We start from the raw sequence: 23917 nt of genomic DNA, 5'->3' as shown, positions 1-23917 counted from the left end.
ACGTACATAAATACATTTAAATTGTATAAATCATGCGTAGAACGTTGTAATTATAAAAGAGCCTTCCACACGCGCATCAGGGAGGCTAGTCAGTAAGAAGGCGTGAGGCGGCCAAGAATAATTAAAGACGCCATGTTTTTGCCTAACAGTGAGGCAAACTAAGAAAAGCATTAATTGCTAGTGCAACTTGCGATGTGTGTGTGTCATTGACCAAAAAAGAATGTGTGTTGCCATGACTGCAATATGATTTTTTTTCAAAAAGATTGATCGTAAAATTTTTTATTTTATTTTTCCAAGCGATATTATCTACACTAAAAGATAGGAGAAGTGGACTAAATCTCACAATAGATTATCAATAATAATTTAATTTTGCATTTGACGAGAATCTAAGCTAAAACCTCTCACTTACAAATAAGGAGGAATATCACTTAGTATTAAGTGGCTGATCGTAGTATTGAAGCTACATTTATTTCTCAATCATCAAAGGGTAACGATAAGGAGAACAAATTTTTAAATTAAATTTTGTAAATCATGTGTCATGATTATTGATAATTGAATTATTACTTAAGTATTGATTAACGTACTTATTTCTTATTGGTGACACATTATTTAGTTTGCAGATTCAATCTAAACAATTCGTCTACCTAGCATTACTCATCATAATAAAATCCACACTTATTTTACATGCATGCAGTGGTGGATCTAGGATTTATTGGGGGTCTGAGTGTTAAATACAAGTTTTTTAGATGGAAATAGAACGCGACGCCCTCAAAAAAAAAAAAAAAAAAAAGTTTATTCACTAAGGTATTTCGTGGAACTCTTGGCGGGCTTGTTGTCAACAACTAAACCATGTTGCACACATGTCAACAGATAACGGCATATGCCGAAGCAATTTGTCGAGTGTTGTCGACGTAACCTATCGAGATATGCCTAGCATGCATTATATCCAACATTTAGTAGGCACAAAAAAAACTCGTACCAAACATTCCTAGAGCACCATAGATATTTTTCGAACTCTGAGTGGTCCTAGGACCACCTTGGTCCCTACTTCCATCCTACCTGCTGGCGTTCACATTAGTGTTGTATATAATATAAATGAAAGACAAAATTATGATTTAAAGTATAATTTTAGTAACGTGCGAACTAAACTAAACACGTGACAATGTTCCCATAACTCACATTAATTTTCCCATCGGTGAATCATATGTCCATTGTGATTTTGTTTGTTAAGATTCCTTAGCCACTGCAAACCAAATAACACCTCACAATCTTAACCAAAACAAAGAATGCGCGCACTGGATTTTCATCATTTTCGTGTTGTTTGCTGCATCGTTTTATTGTCCAACCTTTTCAATTGGCCAGTCTTTCGCAACCGATGGGAGTACCAAAAAACCATAGCACTCAAAAACGCATCGGGCAATCCATGTAATATGAGCCACTGCACAGAGTGGCACTAGTAGGGCGAACATTGGTTCTCATAGCCAATCCATCGCATGCTTGCTATGCTGTATATCTGGTGATGGGAAGAAGAAGGGAGATGCCTTCACCATTGTCCGCTTTGTTGCCACGAACATAGGAATCTGGCACTGAATGTCAATTCCATGCTGCTTGTATTTCAAACTAATGCTTCTTGACAACTTTGAAAGGTACCTATATATACAACATAACGCTTGCATTCTTAATCATATAAACGTTTTTTTTTTTTTTTTTTTTTTTTTTAATTTTTAATTTTTTAAAGAAATACATAGTCATAAGGGTTAATATATACGAACTTTGTATTGCAATAAGCAAGAGTCTTTAAAAATCTAATTACGACCCCATTGAAAGAAAAAAAATTCCATAAAAAATAATCGGTTGTATCTAAGATTTTCTCCGATCAAAATTTAAATAAATTAATTGAACTTTCCAAAAGAGTCAAGACATGTATGATATTATCAACATGTTTAATTTCTCCGAAATTAATGTTCAATACACACTTGGGAAGATCTTAGGACTCACAGAGGAGTACTCGTGAAAATGTTGGTGCAATCTTAGGACTCACGTAGAGGAGTACACGTGAAAGTGTTGGTGCCTATGTGAAGTAAAAGTGTAAGGGCTTCAATCTACGAGGCTACATAGACTTTGCACCTAAACACATACTAATGGCCTAACCACGAGATATAAAAATATGAAACAAAGGTTTGGTTAGAAATGATGTGCTCCTCGTCTACACCCAAATTTTAATCTCTTCGATTTTTACGATTATATAATTAAACTTAAAGCAGAATATCGTTTGAAAGAAGAAAAAGTTTAAGAAATAAATGAACTCACGCTTTGGAAGAAGCATAATTGGTGAACAGAGGAAAGGACGGCATGAGAGGCAGAACCAATATTGATAATTGGTCCTTTCTTCTTCTTGAGCGTACTTGGATCTCCATCAACTCCCAATCATCCACATCATGGATAACTTACCAAATCTGTAAGCCACTCCTGCACAATTTACCAAAATACCAACATCAAGCCCTTTTACCTCTTCCACTAGACCTGGCAGTTTCTGACACAATACGAAAATAACAGGTTTCGGGTCAACACGATAACTAATCGGGTCATTATCGGATGACCCGAATTCTTAACGGGTATACACGCGGGTAACACTGTGGGTAACCTGTTTTGACCGCTAAGAAAAAAATTATTTTGATAATTTTAAAGTTTAATTACTAAAAGATTGATTATAAAATACAATAGTCATATTAATATATACAATATATTCTATATTAAATATATATAGTTTTGTATTATTATTCTATATAAGTTAAAAAAAAAAAGTTTTAGTCATTATTTATTTTTATTATGAGAGTTCCTTATTATCATTACTAGGATAAATTTTACTTAACATGTTGTTGTCCAAAATGAAAATAAACTAGTATAATATTTGTATAGGCAAAAACTAAGAAGACATACATACAAGTATGAAAAATGTGAAAGAATATATAAACACTCGTGATTCATAGATAATGGTTACACTTACATTATCGTTTAGATTTTTAAAATCCTCCAAACCCTCGTGAATAATGTTTTTTTATTTGAGGGAAAAATTAATAAAATTAATAATAATTATTGTAAAATGTAAAAAAAAAAAAAAAACACAATCACTCATAGTGACAAGCTTTACAACTTTCATGAAAGGGTCAGCTTCAAAATTCTACACTATAATCCATAAACCTTAATTTTATATTTAACCATCGATTGTCATTTATGCTTTATTCTTCTTACTGAATTTCATTTTTAAAATTTTCTTTTTTGAAAACAGTATCATTTGGCGAATGTAAGAAGATGAACGGTTCAGATCTTTGATATCAAGTTTCGATATTTACGGTTAACTAAAATATGAGTCGATGTATATAGTTTGTAGAAACTTTATAAACATCAAGCAATATTTTCACTAACCGTAAAACTTTGAATATAATATCAACTATCCAAACTATTCATCTTCCTACATCCTCTAATAGATCATGTTTTCAAAAAAGAAAATCTGAAAAAAAAAAAAAATTTGATGAGAACAGTGAAGCATAAATGTAAACAACAATCAATGGTTAAATTTTGATATATGATTTATATGATTATAGTGGCGAATTTTGAAGTTAAGCTCTTTATGAAAGTTGTAAAGTTTGTCATTACAAGCGTTTATATATATATATATATATATATATATATATTTTTTTTTTTTACACTTCTACATTAAGTAAAAAACTATTAAAGATTTTACTTAAATAACAACCATAAAATAAATGAAAGTAAATCTATACCGTTGGATTCTATTTCACTTATATTATTAGAATTTTTTTGGACGAAAAAACCCTATCTCTATTCCAATATTTTCCAATTTTACCATTTGATCAATTTAGGTAAGCGAAAATATATTTAAAAGAAAAATGCGTTTTTATGTTTTGGATGTGACAATAGGGTATGTATGTACTTATTTAGTATTATGTTTTTCATTTGATTATTTATTGGTTTAAAATATATTTTCCTTAACGGGTAACGGGTCTGGTCATATTACATGTTAATATTATCGGGTCGATTTTGGATCGGGTCATTTTACCCATTTATTATAACGGGTGTTACACGACACGACCTGTTAAGATATCGGGTATGACACGAACATGGAAAACACAACACGAATGCCAGGTCTATCTTCCACCATGGAATTAGCTATTTCCTCCCCACTAAACTTTGCGAAGTCCATGAATATTCTTAAGGGAACTTTTTAACGAAAAACCATATTTTTATATTAAAAAGTCAATCATGGTACTATTCACTTTACCCTTATCGTTAAAACTCAAAATTTTCAATAGTTTTCCTTATTCTTAATGCCAATTTTTCCACCATATTTTTCACGTATTTCATTGGAGGTAGCTTCAAGCTTTGAAGTGTTTCGATCAAGCAAAACTAGGTTAAGACACTTTGGTCTCATTTGGCACGCCGTATAAAAGATCGGATAATATAAGTAATACAGTATAAGTTGTTTGGTGCTCATATGTACTGATTAAGCATTGGATAAATTAAACCGGTCCCACCATTTTAATACCCTCACACCCGCTAAGTTGTACTCCCCAAAACCTCCGTATAATTTAGTCGAGTCACAAATTCAACCTCTCTGCTCGCATCGCGAAACCTCATCCAAGTATTCATTCTCTTTTCTCCCTCCTCACCTCCGATCAACATCATACAAACAGAAAATCCGAGGTGACAAATTAAACCCATGCCATGCCGTCCCTATTCAGACATCCATGGTGGCGGATCGAACTAGAACCGAAGAGCCGTCTTCGCCACCTAAATCAACTCATTCTGAGAACCCGCATCATCGCCGCCCTTGACCCATTGCTTTTTTATAACTGCTTGCACCATCATCTTGCACACAAGTCTGCCACTGCTATTGTATCTTGAAACAAGATCCCATGGTTGCGAATTATTGCCACCTTGAACCACTGCACGAACCCAAACCCAGAAACCACAAAATCCATTGCGTCACCCCCGCATCGTACCTAGACCCAATTGCTATCAACCATTGCAGGCCACTGGGGACAAACGCTGCCAAAGAATAATCCTTAATTTACCCTTTTTTTTCAAATTAGGTTTTGCTATAATTTGGGGCTTTTCATTTGCTTCTTATCGTGAAGATAAGATTTGCTTCCTGTCATTTTTTTTTTAAATTCAATTCAATGCCAAACACAATATAAATAACGAAGCCTTTGAAGCTATTTCGAAGGCAAGGGTCTGTTGATTCCATCAGAGCTCGTAAGTGCCTGCGAGCCATACTCCTTGAGATTCTTTGGGGGTGTCAGGAACGTGACCCATACCCATCCGAAAAAATTGGAGGAGGATTTGCAAAGAGAGATGAACCCTATGGTGGTTGCCACAAATTCATGTAATTCCATTATTGATGTTGCCACGTGGTGAGTAAAATCAAGGACTTTGTTTTTGTAGAGAAAATTTTAATTGTGGTGGGAACACAAGTGGTACACCACTTGTTTTAGTAAAAGTGGTGAGAAATTTTATTTTTAAAGTTATTAACTTTTAGCACACATATCATATTATTCGTATAATGACACGTAATGTGCCACTTCGTATACCGATCACTACTGAAAAATCTCTTGTTTTTGTAAAGAGACTGAACGACAAGTTTAATGTTGAGCAGCTGAAAAAATGGACCATGCCATTGAGTATGATGGTGAGAAGAAAGAAGAGTAGTTGGATGTTGCAAATGCTAGAGGCTGACACAAAACTTCAATGATTTGGCCAAAACGTCTTTTTGGTTAGGTGGGTTGCAAAAACTTTAAAAACTGCAAGTGCATGACCCGCTATTTATTTCACCTTTTCTTTTTGTTTTTTTGTTTTTGGTTTTTTGTTTTTGTAACATGAATTCATGAAAGCCCAACGGCACTGAAGAAAAACCCACAATAAACCATACTTATATTATATGAGAGATTTTTTCAAATAAACCATACTTATATTATATGAGAGATTTTTTCAAGTATTGGGTATTTAAGCGGTATTCTACATGTTATAATATAATGAGAAGAAATGATATATTTTTTTCGTATTCCTATGCTTATTTTATGACATGTATACTACCTATTTAAATACCGGGCACTGAAAAAATTTCTCCTATAATACTGAGACTATTGTAAGTTAACTACTCTTTCATTGCTTACGAAAATGTAAATAAGTTACGGATAAATCAAAAGCGCTTTAATTAAGTTACGTGGTAGAAAAACTTAAATAGTAATATCACAGTTCCTCTCATGTCAATTCATATATAATCTAAGATTAATTGCATAAACTTGTCTGCTCACACGAGAGAAATAACAAAGAGTGTCATTTTTTGGTCAAAAAACAGAGTACGTATTATATTAGTTCTTCATGGAGTTTCTTCCCCCTTCTTTTTAAACCAATAGAGAGGCGCCAAGCATCGAGAAGAGAGTCGGGGGCCAAGCGCGAGAAGAACCACTGGACTGAGTGAGCCCAGAACGGTGAGCAGCGAGGTTCGTAGCCAATCCGCTGAATGGCTGCCTTTGCATAAGCATCTGGGGTTGGTATGAAGAGGGAGGGCCTCTCGATCGAAGCAACGCTCGACGCCAGTTTTGTTGCTACGTATAATGGTACCTGACTTTGCACATCAATTCCGTACCTCTTGTATTCCACGTGGAGGGATCTAGACAGTTGATCCACAAAACTGCATAATATATGTATTAGAAAACTTCATTTTAATCCCTAAATAAGATTATTTTTTAGTAATACCATATGGAAGATTAAAAACTAAAAATAGTCATTCACGTCAGATTATAGTATTCCATGTCATATTTAATCATTTTTTTTATAGAATTATTGTAGTTTTAGTTTTCCTATTTACCCTTAGGTACAAATCAATGTTTTAATGTTTTGTATTTATTGATTCTTCACATCTCTTGTCACATCCCGGCCCGGGGCAGACCACTTCCCGGGCCCGCTCCACCACCGTAGCACGATATTATCCGCTTTGGGCCTCGACTACGTCTTCACGGTTTTGTTTCTGGGAACTCACACGAGAACTTCCCGATGGGTCACCCATCCTGAGAATGCTCTCGCGCGCTACTCGCTTAACTTCGGAGTTTCGATGGAACCCGAAGCCAATGAGCTCCCAAAAAGCCTCGTGCTAGGTAGATATGAGAATATACATATAAGGATCACTCCTCTGGGCGATGTAGGATGTCACAATCCACCCCCTTAGGGGTCCGACGTCCTCGTCGGCACACCACGACCAGGGTTAGGCTTTGATACCAAATTGTCACACCCCGGCCCAAGGCGGACCACTTCCCGGGCCTGCTCCACCAATGCAGCACGATATTGTCCGTTTTGGGCCCCAACTACGCCCTCACGGTTTTGTTTCTGGGAACTCACACGAGAACTTCTCGATGGGTCACCCATCCTGGGAATGCTCTCGCGCGCTACTCGCTTAACTTCAGAGTTCCGATGGAACCCGAAGTCAGTGCGCTCCCAAAAGGCCTCGTGCTAAGTAGAGATGATAATATACATATAAGGATCACTCCCCTGGGTGATATGGGATGTCACATCTCTCGATAGAACTATGTTTTTTTTCAGTGATTTCAGTTTTATTACTCATCATCAACTGCACCTATAGTGTTGTGAAGCTGTTGTGATATTGACTGGCAATTTCCACGCTTTTGAACCATTAATCCAATCTGGGCTTGCTGATTAGTGTTGGATTTGAAGGCAACCCATTGTTGTAAAAAGCATTGTCAAGCTCAAAGAACTGAGCAAACATATATAAGTTTTTCAATTGCAGCAATGGCTAATCTGCTGTTGTTCATAATCAAATATAAGTCATCAGGTGTTGTTTGGAATCAAACATAAGTTTTTCATACCTTATTGACTGTACCGAAACGATTGAACCTATCCTAAATAACGTTCTTAACTGATCATACTGAATCAATCGGAGCTAAATGACCGTATAAAAATTCAAAAAAATGATGGCACTTTACAGATAGCAAATACTTTAGGCCATAGCCTCAATCCCTATCCAGCTACGATGTACATTACACTATTTTTCAATGAGATTTCATCCCCCACCTTCGCATCGCATCCTATTCTACTTACAATGTTTCCATTTGTGCTTCAGATCCTATATAGCGTACCTAACTGACTGTACTGAATCGATCGGACCTAATTGGTCGTACCTAAATTAAAAACAAAACCACCAAAGGAAAATTTACCACATACGCTTTCAACAAACGCATGGTGTGCATTGCAAAACAATCTATTTTTGCTAAAACAATGATTAAGACAACAACAACACAAACCATACCAACTGTTGTGTTGATTAAAATAATAAAAATACAAACCGCAGCTTACAAGTGATTCTTGGGTTCCAACGAAGGCATCGAATCGTTAAGCCGAACAATAATTTCTCTTTTTATTGTAGCTTCAAATAGATTTTTATGGAGTTGTAGAAGGTAACAATACCTAAAATACTATTTTGTGACAGTTGCCATTTTAAAATTTGAAAATTTTCATTGATTACAGGTACAATTGTAGCCTGCTTTCATGTCTTGTTTTCAATTATGTGACATGAATGTTTTCACGCCCCATCTATTACGTTTCTGAAATCAGGAAGTGTAGGTTACATTCTAAAAAATTAAGATGGTAACCATGTAAATTGTGGTAAAATATGTGGTATTATTATAGGTGACATGTCATGATGCATTAAAATGAATGATCTTTTTTAAATGTTAAAAACCTTGCATGTTATATTCTAAAAATCATCTTTAATAAGTCCTTATCTCTAAAAGTCCCTAAAAATGATAGTAAAACCAATCCAATTAGACCAATTAATAAGAGTAAATAACAATTAACTAGATATGTAAAATGTGTTCGTGATCGTTAAGCATGGCCAACAGAAAAACAGTTAGTTAAAGGATATTTTGACAAGCTAAAAACGATAACAAAATAAAAAGTGGCATTTAAAAAAAAAAAATGTAAAGTGTTTTTGAAATCTGAAGACAACTAAAAGGCTTGTTTGACGCTACTTTTACCAAAGAAAGAAAATTACTAAATGATAACAAAACAAAATCAAAGGTAAATTTTTTGAGAAAATTTCAAATGGTGCTTTTTCAGAAAAGCATTGACACACATCATTTTTAATTAAAATTTATTGTATTTTTATTTTTTAATAAATCACTACCAAATAATGTGTGTATAAGCAAAATCGTTTTTATTAAAATATTCAGAAATATTTGTCAACTCGTTAGATATACCTTAAATTTTTGGTCAAAAACGCAAAAAATCAAGATCTAATTATTAAAATACCTCAAATATCTTATACCCTCGAGTACCATAAATATTTTTGTGTTTTTATATTCTTTTTTGTACCAGCACACAGCCACAAAGTACAAACTCACAATGGTGTGTTGCACATGCATTATTTAAAGAGTTGGACAACATATTACATATAGGTGGTCAAATTGATCGAGTATTGATTCCCATGAACTTCCAATTAATAGGGATGCTGTACAAAGGTTAATTTGTTAATGCTTTTGACATTGGATGTTTCACATAGGATGAAAACATTACGTTAATGCATGAAATATAAACAAATAACTCAGTAGGTCAAAAGTGTCAGGTGCAAAGCTTTGATGGGCACCCATGAAACTGCATGCGGCAGTATAGCAGAGGAGTAGATGAATACAGTTAATAAGTCGGTTAGATAGTATGGGTTTTATGACATAACAAGATCGAGGGTAGTAGCACGCATTCAATTATAACTTCTTTTCTTTTTTTGATCTAGCAAATTTTGTAAATTCAAGGAAAATATGTGTGTGTGTGTGTGTGTGTGTGTGTGTAGATGTATATATGTGAGAGAGAGAGAGAGATAAATTAACTTAAAATTTGATGCTTACGATTTTGTAGCAGCGTAGATCGTGAAGAGAGGATGAGAAGGCACGGCAATGCCAGCCCCAGAACCAATATTAACTATTGCACCTCTCTCCCTTTCAACCATCCCTCGCACAACTGCCATGCTCACTCTAGATGTACCCTCCACATTCACCTTCACAACATTCATCCACACTTCCTCACCAACCTCGTGAAAGAATCCGGCACTCGGGTATGTAACCCCGACGTTGTTGATCAAAACGCCGATGTCCAAACCCCTGATCTCCTTCTCCAGTTGCTCGTCCAGCCCGTCCAAGCCTCTGCCTGAGAAGTCGAATGCAATGGTTTTTATTAGGGTAGAGGGAGAGTTTGCATGGATTTTATCGGAGACTGATTTGAGCTTGGTGGAGTTCCGGCTGACTAGGACTAGGTTTAGGCCTTTTTGGGCAAGTTGGAAGGCAAATGCTTTTCCTATGCCGTCGGTTGCACCGGTGACCAACGCCCACGAGCCGTAATTTTTCAGGTTTTTGGGGGCTCTGAGGAGGAGGATGAAGACCCATTTGGCCAGAGAGGTGATATGCTTGAGGAGGATGAAGAAGCCAAGAGTGGAAGGAAGGAGAAGCCAGAGGGGTTGGGTCGTTAGGTCATGAATGCATGGAGGCACCATCTTTTTTGGGTTTTGGGGAAAAAAGACAGACTATAGTGTTTCTTATTGGAGTTTGGAAGGAAAATTTGCTTTAATTTTATGGTGCACGTTAGAATATTTATTAAGGGGCATGTTATGTTAGGTTCACTTTTGTGCGGGTGCATTTTTACTCACTACCCATAAGTGGTAGTAATGCTTATCACCTTATTTATTACCATTTGATAAGTTTAAATTACTATCACTTGAGGATAGTGAACAAAAATAATCCCTTAAGTGCAGGAAACAAGTGATTAGTTAAGGGTCATGTTCCTTTATCTAATGATGGATGCTAACAAGCTTTTCATTCCAAAGTTCTTTTTCTATTTTTTTTTATTTTTTATAAATTAGAAAGTAGACGGTTTTAATCTTCGTATCACATCTTAGTATAACAAGGATAGTCGGAAAGGCAGAACAAAAAGGTTTAACTAAAACGGTGTTGAGGAAAAACTAAGAATACACAACTCTAACACAAGTGTTGGAGAGACAAACAAGTAAACAAATTATTTGTATTGCACTCACAAAATATTACAACACACACTCTCAAGGACACACTTTAGAAGCTATAACACTCTCTGACTTTCCAGGGACACACTCGAGACCACTCACACTCCTACAAGACTACTCTTACTTCTCACTCTCACTTGGTTGCCTACTTGCTTGATTACTTGGTTTCTTTATTCTTAATTGATACAAATGGTGTGGATGTCTTCTCCTTTTATAGGCATGGATGGAACCTTGGAGAAGCATGGAAACATCATGCTAGAGATATCTAGATAATTCCACTATCTTCCTAAACTAGAATTATCTACACTAATTTTGCATGTTGGTGGAAACCTCAGCTTTCTTCTAGACTCTTCCACCAACTTAAGAAACAACATTCTAGTCCTTTCTACAAAGGACTACTTTAACTTGGATAACCTAGCTAATCAACTTTAGTGAATGTTCTAGAATTCTTTATTCTAGATTTGTGTAGGTCTTTCAATGAGATGGGGTTGATTTCTTTAACAAGCGGTAGGTAGCATCCCCATATAATATACAGTTGGTTTGATTCAGAAATTTGGTAATTTGGTTTAATTAATGAGGTGTTTGATCAAGGGAAGATGGTAACGAGATATAAAATGTAATTACCAGAATTGCAATTCCAAGGGCTTTGAAGACTGAGGCCACGGCTGCTGAAAAGAACGAGTGTGGTTTGCATTGTTTCACCTGTAACATTCATGCAGTTTTCATGAAATGTGATCCATATGCTGTTGGGAAGTTCTACACCATGTAAGAGCCGTCTATATATAGTAGCAGCTTTTATTGGTGTGATCCGTCATTGAGATTGCTTTGGAGAGACAGTACATACTGTTTTTACTTTTGGAAAGGGAAGTGTTATTAACACTCCAAAAATCTCATTCTACACTCCTCATAACTGTATTTTTCTTTTTAAATATGGAAAGTTTAGAGTGTAGAATAAGAAATTTGGAATACCAATAACAATTCCCTTTGGAAAAACTTGTTTATTTTATTTATTGAAAAAACTATAGTATTAGTTTCCTAACTTTCACTTGGATAGAGGATCTTCGTTGGATTCTCTTTGTGAGGATCTTGAAGATCTTGGGAATCCTCTAATCATATACGTTCATCGTGCATCATGCGGTCAATTTTTGTCAGATACTGTTTATATTTAATTTAAAATAAAAAAAATTACAATAATTTTTAACCGCACGATATACGATAAACGGATGTGATATGAGGATCTCCAGAATCCTCACAAAAAGGATTCAGCAAGGATCCTCGCTCCTTTCACCCTAGTTATACATGAGCCCTTGGCAAATACTTAACTGCAACTGGTTTCCGTATCGCTCTTCTTTTAGTGTTCCTCGTCACATGATTATAGTCGTGATTAAAGATCAAGAAAGAAGACCGCATGAAACTTACGCGCAAGTTCTTCCCGAGCCCTTGTTATGCTTCCTCTCCATAACTAAAACATGAAGATCACAACAGCTGGAATCTACTTGTAGAATCATTTTTCAATTTTTAGAAGGTAGTGTAACTCATAACATATCTGAAGAGGTGGTATGTACAGATCAAGTGACGCTACGCCTGCATAAACTAGCTAGAATCAAACACTTCTTCATGTGTCCGGTAATCGCCAAACAAAAATATACTATACTTTCATGAAACTTCCATATCTTTTCTTAATCTTCAGTTAGTTTATACCGTCCAAGCGATAATGTTGTCGGAAGCAGAATCTTCACTCAACGATAGCATACCCTTGTGGATCTAACAAGCTTCCAGTTACCATATTTTTCCATGATTCCTGGCCTCATTGTAGGCCTTGGTGCTGAGTGTTACAGCCAAAGTCATGATTCTTGTTCTTGGTGAAATGGATCATCGACGCCATGTACAGAACTCAACCTAGGAGTGGGAGAGGGGTTCCAACTTGTTATCTGTTCCAGCTCATGAGATCTCATACTGGCTTCTTCCTTGAACTTCATGGAGTATATAGATGACCAGAAATCTTTTGCCAAGTTCTTCAGAGGGTTAAAAAAGAGAAAGAAAAGCTTAGAAATCAATCCACTGTAATATTAAACTAATTAGAAGTCAGTTGAAGAAAATTTTTTGGAGCCTGAAATATTCATCCTACCGTTTTCATCAGCCGTATCAGCTCATTTAAAGCATCATTAAAAAGATTTGGTTGTGCCAGATTGGAAGTAGTCAAAATTGCTTGTCTGCTTCGGTGAGAAATGTTCACCTCCATTGCTGCACCTGTATGGTGAAATTGGAAAAAAAATGCCCCCACATATTTGTGAGACTTAACTCCTAGTTAGTGTGAGACTAGGTTGAAGACGGTAAATCATATCGTTAAGTAGCAGAACAAAAATGTTGGCTTTCACTGACAAAATCACAAACCTGCAATTATGTATTTGTCAATGATATGCCGTGCCATGTAAATCCTTCTTACAGGATCATCCGCTGGTATTTTACCAAGTTCATGCACTTCCTCATAAAAATGGACACTCTCCCCTGCCAAACAACTGTGATTAAGAAGAACAATAGAACAAAATAAATACTCCACGTGATCAATGATTTATTCTTTATCTCAATTGTCCGTGCAGAAAATAGATACCACTGCAAGTTTTTGATAGAAAAATGCATAATCTTTGAAGGTTCCATTTGGCTGGATAAAATTACTTTCAGCCTTTGGGCAATTCATTATTTCTTTTCAGTTAGCTTCAGGAGAAAGTCGTGTTCTGTACTCAAGAGGATATTTCAGCATAATAATTATTATTGCAAATGTATTTTAAAATATGTAACTTAGTGAAAAACGGAATACCTGTTTGCAAATTCCATGAAGGACTGACGGAATATTTTGTTCATAAGAAGTTTATCAAGTGGTTCATTAGGATCCACCACAGGTGCTGGTTCCCTTGGCAATAGCATTCCACTGTTAGGTATGCCCAGAGCCTTACCCATTGTCTCAAATGATAGGGGCTCCCTTTTCCTCAAGCTGATTTGTGATAGAAGAGGTTGTGAACTTGATATCGAAAATAAAGCTAACACAAGAATGCTTGCCTATCACATATACCTTAGAAATGTTAGCACACGCATAACACGCAAGTACTTTTACACAGGTGCATAACATGAAAAGGTACTACTACTACCAGATGATAAATCATACCGTAACTAAGAGCACAAATCTAGAGGCAACTTGAAGCCCTGAGATATCATCATGAATTTCATTCAAAATGTAAGCAACAACCCATACTCCTGGAAGCAATAAGGAGAACCAGTCAAAAGCCGGTCAAACAAGTTGTACTGATTCAATTAACCATATATTACTGATATATTGCAGCCTTCATCATCTTACAAGAAAGTTAAGAATCAATGACGCAGTTTTCAGTAACATGATAGTTTCTTCCACGATATCTAAGAGCAGAAGTAAACTAGCCTCTTTAGCAGCCAAGGAAACAAATGAAAATGCTAGGACTATTGTGCCTTCCTCTTTTTCAAGATTAATATGGAAGCACGAAACATTAGTAGAGATTTTTTATGTCATGCCTAAAACATTTATTTCGACTCCTATCAGAGAAACAAATTGCAGGTCAAAGTGTATAGTTTAATTGCCATGTGAGGCAGACAATTAGTGAGGTCCAACAAATGAGTACATCCGCGTCTACTATGTTTTCCCTTATGAGTTATGAGCGGGAATATACAACTTTATGTAGTCAAAAACCCCCCACAAACTTTATGACAGAGATACCAATAAGGCCTATACAACAAGACTGCATTTGGGACCACTTGACATTCAAACTAAAGAAATCTAATCTGAATTGGATTAAGATGAACACCCTTCATTGGAAAAAATTTGGAGTATCATTTTTGATATTCATCGAACAAACCAAAAATAGATCACCATGGTGTACCAATAGAAGAGGCTGAGACAAGTATTCCCTGCCAGAGGTCTCTAAGTTCGTCAAACCTGAACTCTATATGCCGAATAGCCCCCGTGAATCCTACCAAAATGGCAACATATAGTGCGTGGAGGGACATGTCTGGGATGATCCACTGAGCTCCCATGTGGCATCGATGATTTAGAGGCTCTTTGATGTGGATCACTACAAATCATATAAGACACCGTGTAAGACACAGGCCTCCAGAGTAGATATCCCAAGTAGAAATCAATTCAGAGAGCCTTACAAGCAGCCCAAGCAATCCATGGCAAGAGAATTAGTGGAAGAAAAATATAAGATCTGATTGGTGGTAGACACCTCCTGAAATTTCAATTGCATATAAGTGTAGCACACAGGTTATCAATAAAAACCAATACAAATGCAACCTAAATCTCTTTCTTAATTGGTTTTGGTTCCTGCAGCTTAATTTTCTGATTGAATACTTGGCAAGTTGCAGCCCAATTGTAATATTGAGCTTATTGAGCTTTACAATGCAACATTGATTTCTTAAGTATGTAAAACATATGCTTACTTTACAAAAATGTAATACAGTTGAAAGGCCTGTGATATGCGGCAGCTAAGTAGTAAACCAAAGCCAAGAGGAGCTCCAATCCAGACTGAAAGAAAAAAAGATACTTAAAAGAGTACACAAAAACTAAAGATATTCACAAACGAGAAACTGTAAAATTAACTTCAAAGTCATGATAAAATCAGTATACAACCTGCCCAAAGATAGCAAGACTGCCACCAATATGTCTTCTCGAATTTCAGAAAATTGAGAGACATCTGCAGGGAAACATGCTTTATTTATAAATGGTAACAAAAGATTCCCATAACACAACTTATAACAGAAGTTATTAAGAACCATATTGATGGATTATTGAACATAGAAAATCGATAATCACCACAAGCGACAACAAAAGGTTGAAGCTGGCGTAAATTTGAATCACTGGAATCCAAAAGCTACTGCGTTTCGGAAGAGGAATTTTGTGAACGGCAAAGGGTAAGATTGCCCGTGAAAGAAGCCTGAAAGAAAGAAACCAACCATACAAAAGACGAGTTATTTTATGAGCGAGGTTTGTTCAGCATAAAAGTATAATAATCACAGAATAACTCCAAGCACGTGAACAAACAAATCAGCATATATAATCTGAAAATTCTATAATTTCTTTCTATTCATTCACTATGAACAATGAGGTCAACAACTTTGCTTATCAAACTTTGAACATCAAATAGTACTTCTATCCAAACTAATTAACTCATAGAAAGCTAAAGGCTACAAATTTGGATACCTATTGCACCCTTTCACATGGAAATTTCAAATCTTTTGCTTTAACTCAAAATTCTCTCTGATACATTAAATCAAACAGATACCCAGCAAGCAATATGTTACAAGATTTCACCCAATCTAACTTCCCCATCAGCAAGAGCATCAGAATCCCAAAACCCCAAAGCAAACTAATTTGAAAAAACCCAACAAAACCTATTAAACTGTGATGAATTTAATCAGATAGAGACCCACTAGAGCCAGAAAAACTTACAGAATGAAACAGACGGCGGATATGGCGACGGCTAAGTAGTCGCAGGCACAGCCACCTTCCACTGCGCAGCTTGCCATTTTCTTTGCATTTGGGGTATTCGGGTTCACCCAGTACGTTTTTAGGATCCGAAATCAGAAGATTTTAGGACGCCCCGCCCACCAAGTCATCAGCTTCAACGTGCGTCCTTTTTCTGTGCAGTGCAAGCCATCGGACAATGGCAGCTTGGCTTTCGCACGTGATGTTTGGACCAGTAGGGACCACAGTGGAAATATTGTTTTCATTTGTTACAAATTCGAAGACTCTAAGGGTGCATTTGTTGCACTGGACTGTCTCGGACTGAACTAGGTTCAGGGACTAAGCTAGACTGGCTTAGACTAGACTAAGCTGGACTGATTTAGTGAAGCATTTGGTGCAGCATCAGACTAAGAAGTAGGATTGCAATATTATATTATTTTATATTAATTTAATATATATTAATTAATATTTTATTATTACTTTATCTTTTTCCTTTTTTTTTTTTTTTTTTTTCTAGAATCAACCTTCTCCAATATCTGTAACCTTCATTTTTGCCCCACCTTTTTTTCAGGGTCATGTTTTGCAGAAAAGACATAATCTTTGAGAGACCCACAAGAGGGAAAGAGAGAGATATCGAAATCAAGGGTTGCTTTCTTGCATGTTTTGGTTCTTCCAAAAACAAAAAATGCAGGAGTAATACGATGTCCTATGTGAGTCTGTTCTTGCATCTTTGAGAGACCCATAGGCAGTGTCTCACTCCCTTCTTCTTTTTTTTCTCTCGCTTCACCTCTGTGCTCTCCCATCGCTCTCTTTGTATTTCTTTTTTCTTCAGATTTGGTACCTGTATTTTCTGGGAAAATCATAGTTTGGTCAAGAAAAATCACTCACAGTCACTGCACTCATGATAAAGTTTTCAATCTTGTTGTTGGTGGAAGAATCTGGGTCACCATGAGACCCCTTTTTGTCGTCGTTCGAGTCAACGCAGATGGCAAAAAACCCCAAATCACCGACCCAGATGCCAAAAGGGCGCTAGGTTTACCGAACGACGGAGATCGGTGACAGTCATTTCTGGTTTGGTCAGTGGAGAAGGGAGGGCTGATGCTGCTCATGCGAGTTTAAGCGACGCTACTTGCAGAAAAGGGAGACGGGACTAGCAATCCCGTAGTTTTTGGGGATCCTCGTTAAGAACTTGTAGCGAGGTGAATAATCCAAGCGAGTCCGACCTAAACTCATTAAATCTAATCCTGGTGCAGACCAAACAAGGGACTACAGTCTAGTCTAGTCCAGTCCCCCTTAATCCGATCAAACAAACGGGCCCTAAGATTGCAAGTGGCTCGTTAAAAAGCCATCTCATAAAAAAGATAATGTTTTAGTGCCTAATAAAAACCTAGATCCTCTCCGTATCATTTTGATGAAAATCTTAGGAATTCGTGAATTATGTCCGTTCATCATATATTGTGCGATCAATTTTTATCAAGTACTGTTTGTGTTTAATTTTAAATAAAAATATTTAAAAAAACTTATGACCGCACGATGTATGATGAATGGACACAATTTACAGATTCTCTAAATTCTCACAAAGAGGATCCGAATTTTAATAAAAAAGTGTTTGCGTGTTTTTTGTTTTTAAAAGTTAAAAAAAAAAAAAAAAAAACCCAATTACGCAGTCATTATTTTTTTAAACAAAAATATGTGTTAAAATATTATTGAGCAAAATCAAAAGGTACTCATTAATGAGTATCCAAATTTTATCCATCGTGAAAACACACCAAGCTTATGTAAGTACCAAGGTTTAGAGAGCAGCATCATTTGGACAAATTTTTTGGAGCATTTTTACTCATCACCATTTAGTGTGATGTATATTCATTACCTTATTTATTACTGTTAGAGAGATTCATGTAGTAAATATGCATAAATCTCAAAATTCAAACTCATCTAACAGTAATAAATAAGGTGGTAAGCATACACCACACTAAATGGTGATGAGCATACACCAATGTGTATTATGGGCAGAATTTGAAACTATCTGATTAATTGGCTTGTCAAATCATTCAATATCAATAAGTATATTCACACATTATTGACTATCGCATTTGTTCATCTTATTAATTCCATCACTACATTTACTTAAATAATTGTCAATAATATATCGATATATTTGTTAATGAAAGTTTACAAGGAACTATTAAATGATGTGGTACCATGCAACTGGTAAAGCAATCTGACTCAAAATTTTCCCCCGTCACAAATACTTGGAGTCTATTTTTTTTTTTAAATAAGATCGCACGAGTGATATAATATATCCCGTAACGAAAGAATTTTTCCATGATTTGGCCAAGAGTACTTGAAAACGTGATCTAGAGGTGACTATTACAGATTTGTCAACCAGTTGCATTAGCATTCAACAGATTGGGCAAATAAAATAAAACAAAACAGCTAATGAAAAAAATTAAATAGTATTTCATTATTCGTTCCTCAATATATCGCTCCCCTTGAAACGGAAAAATCAAGGAGTAACACATCAAAATTGAAAAGAAAAAAAAATTAATAATAAGGATCAAGGAATAAGAAGAACAATATTGTTTTCTTGTCGTGCAAGATTCTTTCGAATGAGTCAATGGGCAGAAACCCTAAGAACCGCAGCAAATAAGCCACTTGTTCTGCATCCACAAAGTGTAGGTAGATAATTAGTTGTGATATACATTCAATTAGGTTAATCAGAATTTAGAGATATAAACAGACTTAATTTGATAAATAATTAGGCATGGATATTAATAATTATTATTACCTTTTTGGGGTGACTATTATATTTGTCACTTTTTTTACGGGAAGCATATTTTTCTGGTGCTGCTGCAACATTAATCAATGGAGTTCCACCAGACTTTCTGTCATCTCTGGCCTTGTTGAATATGACTGTGAATCCTTCAGCCGATGCCGGATCGTTCACGTCCCACTCCCCAAATTTTGGTAGAGGTCCCCCTCCCCTACTGACGCCCTTCCCTTCTCATACTACAATTTATACAGTAAGCAAACAATGTTATTCATGGAAACAATTTCCTGTGTAATAATCACACATTTGATCTTTCTGTGACTTTTGGACTTCGAACGTCCATTTTTCTGTATAAGATGGATCGTCACTGACGTGTTATCGATACAAAATCTGTCATTTTTTAAAAACCCTAACACACGTACGTCTCGTGCACAGATGATAGAAAAGCAAACCCTACATCTCTAAGATCAGGAAAACAAGATTTACAAGACATGAAGGGAAAAAAAAAAAAAAAACTTACCGATGCCATTGATGGGTAAATCTGGGGAGATTGGAATCAATTCACAGAGAGGGTTTAAACTTCAAAGAATCTGAGAGATTAGGAGTTACTGTTTGATTAAAAGAAGGGATTAAGAGAAAATATATAAAGGGAAATTAGAGAGTAAAAAGGCAGAAAAGGATAAGGTCGAAGGGTTCGGTATTCCTAGATCGAGTAGGCGCCCACTCAAATCGGACGCGGGAACAAAACTTGCCGTTTGAAAAAGCGCGTTTTTGGTCAAAGGCTGCTGCTGCTTCTTCTGCTTAATTATCCAAAACGCTGGCGTCCCTATTAATTTGATGATTTCTAAGCAAACCGCGAATAACCACGGCAGCTTTTGCGGGAAGGGGTCGTACTCGTACCCGCCGCTGCACTTCCAAACTTCGAATAAAGCTGTTGCAACTTGCAACACTACTCGCGGTTTCGATTCTTGTTTTTATTGGTCAACGACGGTGCCAAAAATTAGATTAAACAGGTTTTTGTTGGTTAATTCATGTTTAATTTTGTTTGTTTTTATTTGAACTTGTTTGGATTAACAGCGTTTTAACTACAATGTTAGAAGAACTTGGCATGGATATACCACAATCATAGCGTTCTGTGTCAATCATACAACATCATGAAGAGACAACTGATCGAGTATTAATGTCTTTGTGTCATCTTAATTGCTCACCTGAAAATTTTAGTTTTACTAGTTTTACATCATTAAGTTTTTTGATGGCATAAAAAAGATGACAAAAGTTCTTTTAAAAGTACACAAATACGTTAAAAATAATGGGATTGACTAGAGTACATACATGGTACTAAACACCGACAAAGTGAATCAAAACTTGCACAATATTCGCATGGTTATGCAAACGTGCGTGCATTAGTTTTGTTTCAACTTTCTTCCTCACAGATAAACAGAAGTAATACGTTTTAGTAATAGTGCCTCACTAGCTATACACTCCCCAAGTTACAAGACAAATTATGTACATTTTCTAGTAAGGGTGACAGTGGCAGTCTTCTCATATCTTCCGTGATGAATCTGATCGGTAACGCCATAACATCCCTCCAACCAAATTGTTGACTGCATGAGAAGCCATTGGCACGATAAGGCTAGAGGAGACGACGGTTGCATAACCATACACAAGACCCACAAAAGTTGCCCTGAAACACGTTTTAACGCAAAATCATAACTAATCTTCAATGCAGTTTCATGAGAGTTCATCGAAATAATTATACGTGACATGAAATGAAAAAGGAAAAACTGTCTAGCAATGGCATGAATGAACCATTTCTGAAGTGTTAGAGATAAGAGGATAAGTACCAAACAGCGAAGGAATACTTTCGGCCACTGCCCAGGTGTAGAACACCAAAAATGATGGCGACTACCAAGGCGCTCCTCCAATTAGATCCAAAAAGTGGTAGCAAGGCACCCCGAAAAAGAAGTTCCTGCCCATCCGATGCACGATGAATTAATGCAAAATTAGCTGAGCAGAGAAGAGTTGAACAATACTACAATCTGTTTACAAGTATTAGCTAACCTCACTGACCCCGGGCAAAAATGCAACGATTATGTAATCGAAAGGTTGAAGTGATGTAAGAACCTAAATTGCAGGAAACAATTTGTGTCAGAGATGCAGAATCAACTATGGACGACACTAACAATAAAAAGGGATGTTTTCAAGCAGCAATGTGGGACTGAATTATTATATTGACAGAGACAATTATTGACTGCAAATCCTTTGTGGTAACTCTTCTGAGTCCTTGCAGATATACAGCTAGAACAGAAAGTAGATACCTGCTGATTGGCTGCTTCGCTGGACTCCGCGAAATCCGGCCATGTCTTCAATAATAGATATCGGCTAAGTGATATCAGAATGACCAATCCTGAAATCAACTGAAGATGCCACACCTCAAAATCAACTGCACCCGATGGGAGAAACAAGTTATGCTCTTGAAACTAATGAAACAACTAAATCCAGAAAAAGACATTAAAATCCGAAACATAAAGGAAAACACAGAAGAAGGCAATAAAAAGTATTGTGCTGTAGTATAAGACTTGGGACTGAAACAACCCACACTAGACAAATCTTGCTTCAGTAACAGCTTATAGACTGTCCTTGCCAAAGATGCAGTTGTTGCTTCTAATCAAGGAGAACAAGAATAAAATTTTCACGGGGAATTCTTGCATCAAGATAGTATGTGAATGTTCATACATGGTACTTCCAATGAGCAGTCAAAGACTGGCAATCCTTCAATTGATGCAACATGAGAGCCTGCAAGTTGCAGATAAGATATAAAATTTAAAATGCAGATTACTTGCCAAGTTAAGCAAAACTCCAACCATATTTTTCTGTTCCTTTTACAAAACCTGAAAATAACATTATACTCTAGAGTAGAATGTCTTAACTATTAACTAAACTCGAGCCTCGGTGAAAAGGTTTCAACTTTTAATTTATAATTCAGGTTCTGATGGAAGATGTGTATGGCATGACTAGTCGACGTTCATGGGAAAACATATTGATTTTCTCAGACAAAATATGAACTTTAGCACATAAAATAATCAGAAACAAGGACAATTGTGTCACAGCATGATGTTTAAGAAATTTCAGTGCAGCATGTACGTTCGACGAGGTCCAAAATGTATATCCTGGTCTACAAAATAGACTGGCCTACGATCCTGTTCTCAACAAGGTAAAATAGGACAGTGAAAACAGTTGATTTGCGTGAATCGAAAATTTGGAAGAACATAGATTCAGGAACACACTAAGTAAATCCTACCTGTCGAATAATTATACCCAAAGCCGCTATCAACCCGGATGTAACAGTGCAAGCCTGAAGCACAGCACTTCTGGAAGGGAATGCAACCGGTTCCTCTGCAGCTAAATTAACACAAGATTCCACATTCTCGTCATTTTTAACACAATCATCTTCGGAAGCAATGCTCTTATCTGCTACCTTTTTTCGTGCCTGCCCGTCCCTTCTCGATTTCTTCACCGAATTCTGACTTGCAAAAGCTCTCGGGCTAATTGCAACTCCCTGCCAAAACAGAAACACACAATTGAATTCACATTATAACAAAATCAAAACCCAACTTCTACACACCAAATACTGTACAAAAAACAAATTATACACGAAATTCTCACACTACATAATTTGGGAGGCAAAACTTTGTGCACGTCAAACTTCCCACCTGAACAAAAAGGTTCAAACTTTATACTACCAAATCAAGAAGCATAATCATAAACTCCAACACAGAAGGCCAATTTTTCAGTGTACCGGCCGCATGGCGATACAATTCTACTCAAATTATAACGCCACGTGACTTGTGTTCTCGATACCATAAAAATTTATCCGAAGAAAGAAATAACTTTTAAGTAGTGTAAAGGACTAACCAACGAAGATAGAGCTTCCCCAACTCAATGGGATCACAGAAAGGGAACCCATTGGCCAATTGCAGGCCAGAGTCCAATCCAAATTGGTTTCCTGTAAAAACCCAGTTTAGGAAATGAAATTTCGGTTTAGATTTTATTCATTTGAGCAAAAAAAAATTGAAAGTTGAAGATTTAACGAGCGTTTTACGAACCTGTGAGTAAAATTATGGAGCAAAAACGGCAGCTAAAAGCCCCGCGCTTTACAGCTAAAGAAGCAAGGGAGCGACCGGAGCTTCAAGTCCCAAGATCGAACAACGAACGACCACCACAACTGCTGCCACGTGGATCTTTGAAGACAGACAACAAACAAGGGATATCCTAAAGTTGACTAATGTTGAAAGCCGGTACAACACCAGGGATGGATCCTGTATGTTATTCGCAGAAATGTTCTCGTGTACCATCATTTATCTGCTGATGTGCTTTAGATGTTTTAATTTCAATCGTTTGACGCCAAATAGAATGGTGAATAACCATAAATCTTTGATCACTAAAGACTTGTATGCACGGATACGCTATCACATTACGTCTCATGTTGATAATATAAAAATATGTGTTACCTTTTTTCTATATGTTTGTATTATTAACACCGAACGTAATCATGACG

The 23917-nt window shown here is 36.3% G+C and overlaps 3 protein-coding genes and 2 pseudogenes across 4 annotated transcripts; all 5 read right to left on the bottom strand.

The window, feature by feature from the left end:
• Positions 1-1236: 1236 nt before the first annotated feature.
• Positions 1237-5417, bottom strand: LOC125477700 (annotated as a pseudogene).
• An 859-nt stretch (positions 5418-6276) lies between these two features.
• On the bottom strand, positions 6277-11316 carry LOC103949864 (very-long-chain 3-oxoacyl-CoA reductase-like protein At1g24470). Its single transcript, XM_009360993.3, has 2 exons — positions 9936-11316; positions 6277-6715 (listed from the first exon to the last, which is right to left on the bottom strand). Exons 1-2 carry the CDS (start codon positions 10574-10576, stop codon positions 6388-6390), a joined length of 969 nt encoding a protein of 322 aa, XP_009359268.2. The 5' UTR covers positions 10577-11316; the 3' UTR covers positions 6277-6387.
• Positions 11317-12591: 1275 nt separating this feature from the next.
• On the bottom strand, positions 12592-16755 carry LOC103949865 (regulator of G-protein signaling 1). The gene is made up of 11 exons (XM_009360994.3): positions 16575-16755; positions 15939-16059; positions 15756-15819; positions 15566-15650; positions 15281-15354; positions 15007-15198; positions 14262-14350; positions 13917-14155; positions 13493-13617; positions 13227-13348; positions 12592-13113 (listed from the first exon to the last, which is right to left on the bottom strand). The coding sequence occupies exons 1-11, from the start codon at positions 16649-16651 to the stop codon at positions 12943-12945; spliced, it is 1359 nt and encodes a 452-aa protein (XP_009359269.2). The 5' UTR covers positions 16652-16755; the 3' UTR covers positions 12592-12942.
• Positions 16756-19029: 2274 nt separating this feature from the next.
• On the bottom strand, positions 19030-19888 carry LOC125477506 (annotated as a pseudogene).
• Positions 19889-20657: 769 nt separating this feature from the next.
• LOC103949867 lies at positions 20658-23647 on the bottom strand. Of its 2 annotated transcripts, none has more exons than XM_048584987.1 (9): positions 23466-23647; positions 23275-23365; positions 23026-23072; positions 22659-22918; positions 22096-22154; positions 21678-21802; positions 21421-21483; positions 21204-21328; positions 20658-21043 (listed from the first exon to the last, which is right to left on the bottom strand). In XM_048584987.1, exons 2-9 carry the CDS (start codon positions 23324-23326, stop codon positions 20902-20904), a joined length of 873 nt encoding a protein of 290 aa, XP_048440944.1. In that variant the 5' UTR covers positions 23327-23365; positions 23466-23647; the 3' UTR covers positions 20658-20901. The 2 variants fall into 2 exon arrangements, with proteins under 2 accessions (XP_048440944.1, XP_048440945.1); XM_048584988.1 differs by having other exon boundaries at positions 21430-21483.
• Positions 23648-23917: the final 270 nt, after the last annotated feature.

Source organism: the organism of the source record quoted next, unplaced genomic scaffold (genome assembly GCF_019419815.1).
Source record: "Pyrus x bretschneideri cultivar Hongxiangsu unplaced genomic scaffold, Pyrus_bretschneideri_v1 Contig22, whole genome shotgun sequence".
Taxonomy (NCBI): domain Eukaryota; kingdom Viridiplantae; phylum Streptophyta; class Magnoliopsida; order Rosales; family Rosaceae; genus Pyrus; species Pyrus x bretschneideri.
The sequence above is the reverse complement of the archived record's forward strand: the minus strand, read 5'-3'. Positions and strand labels throughout refer to the sequence as shown.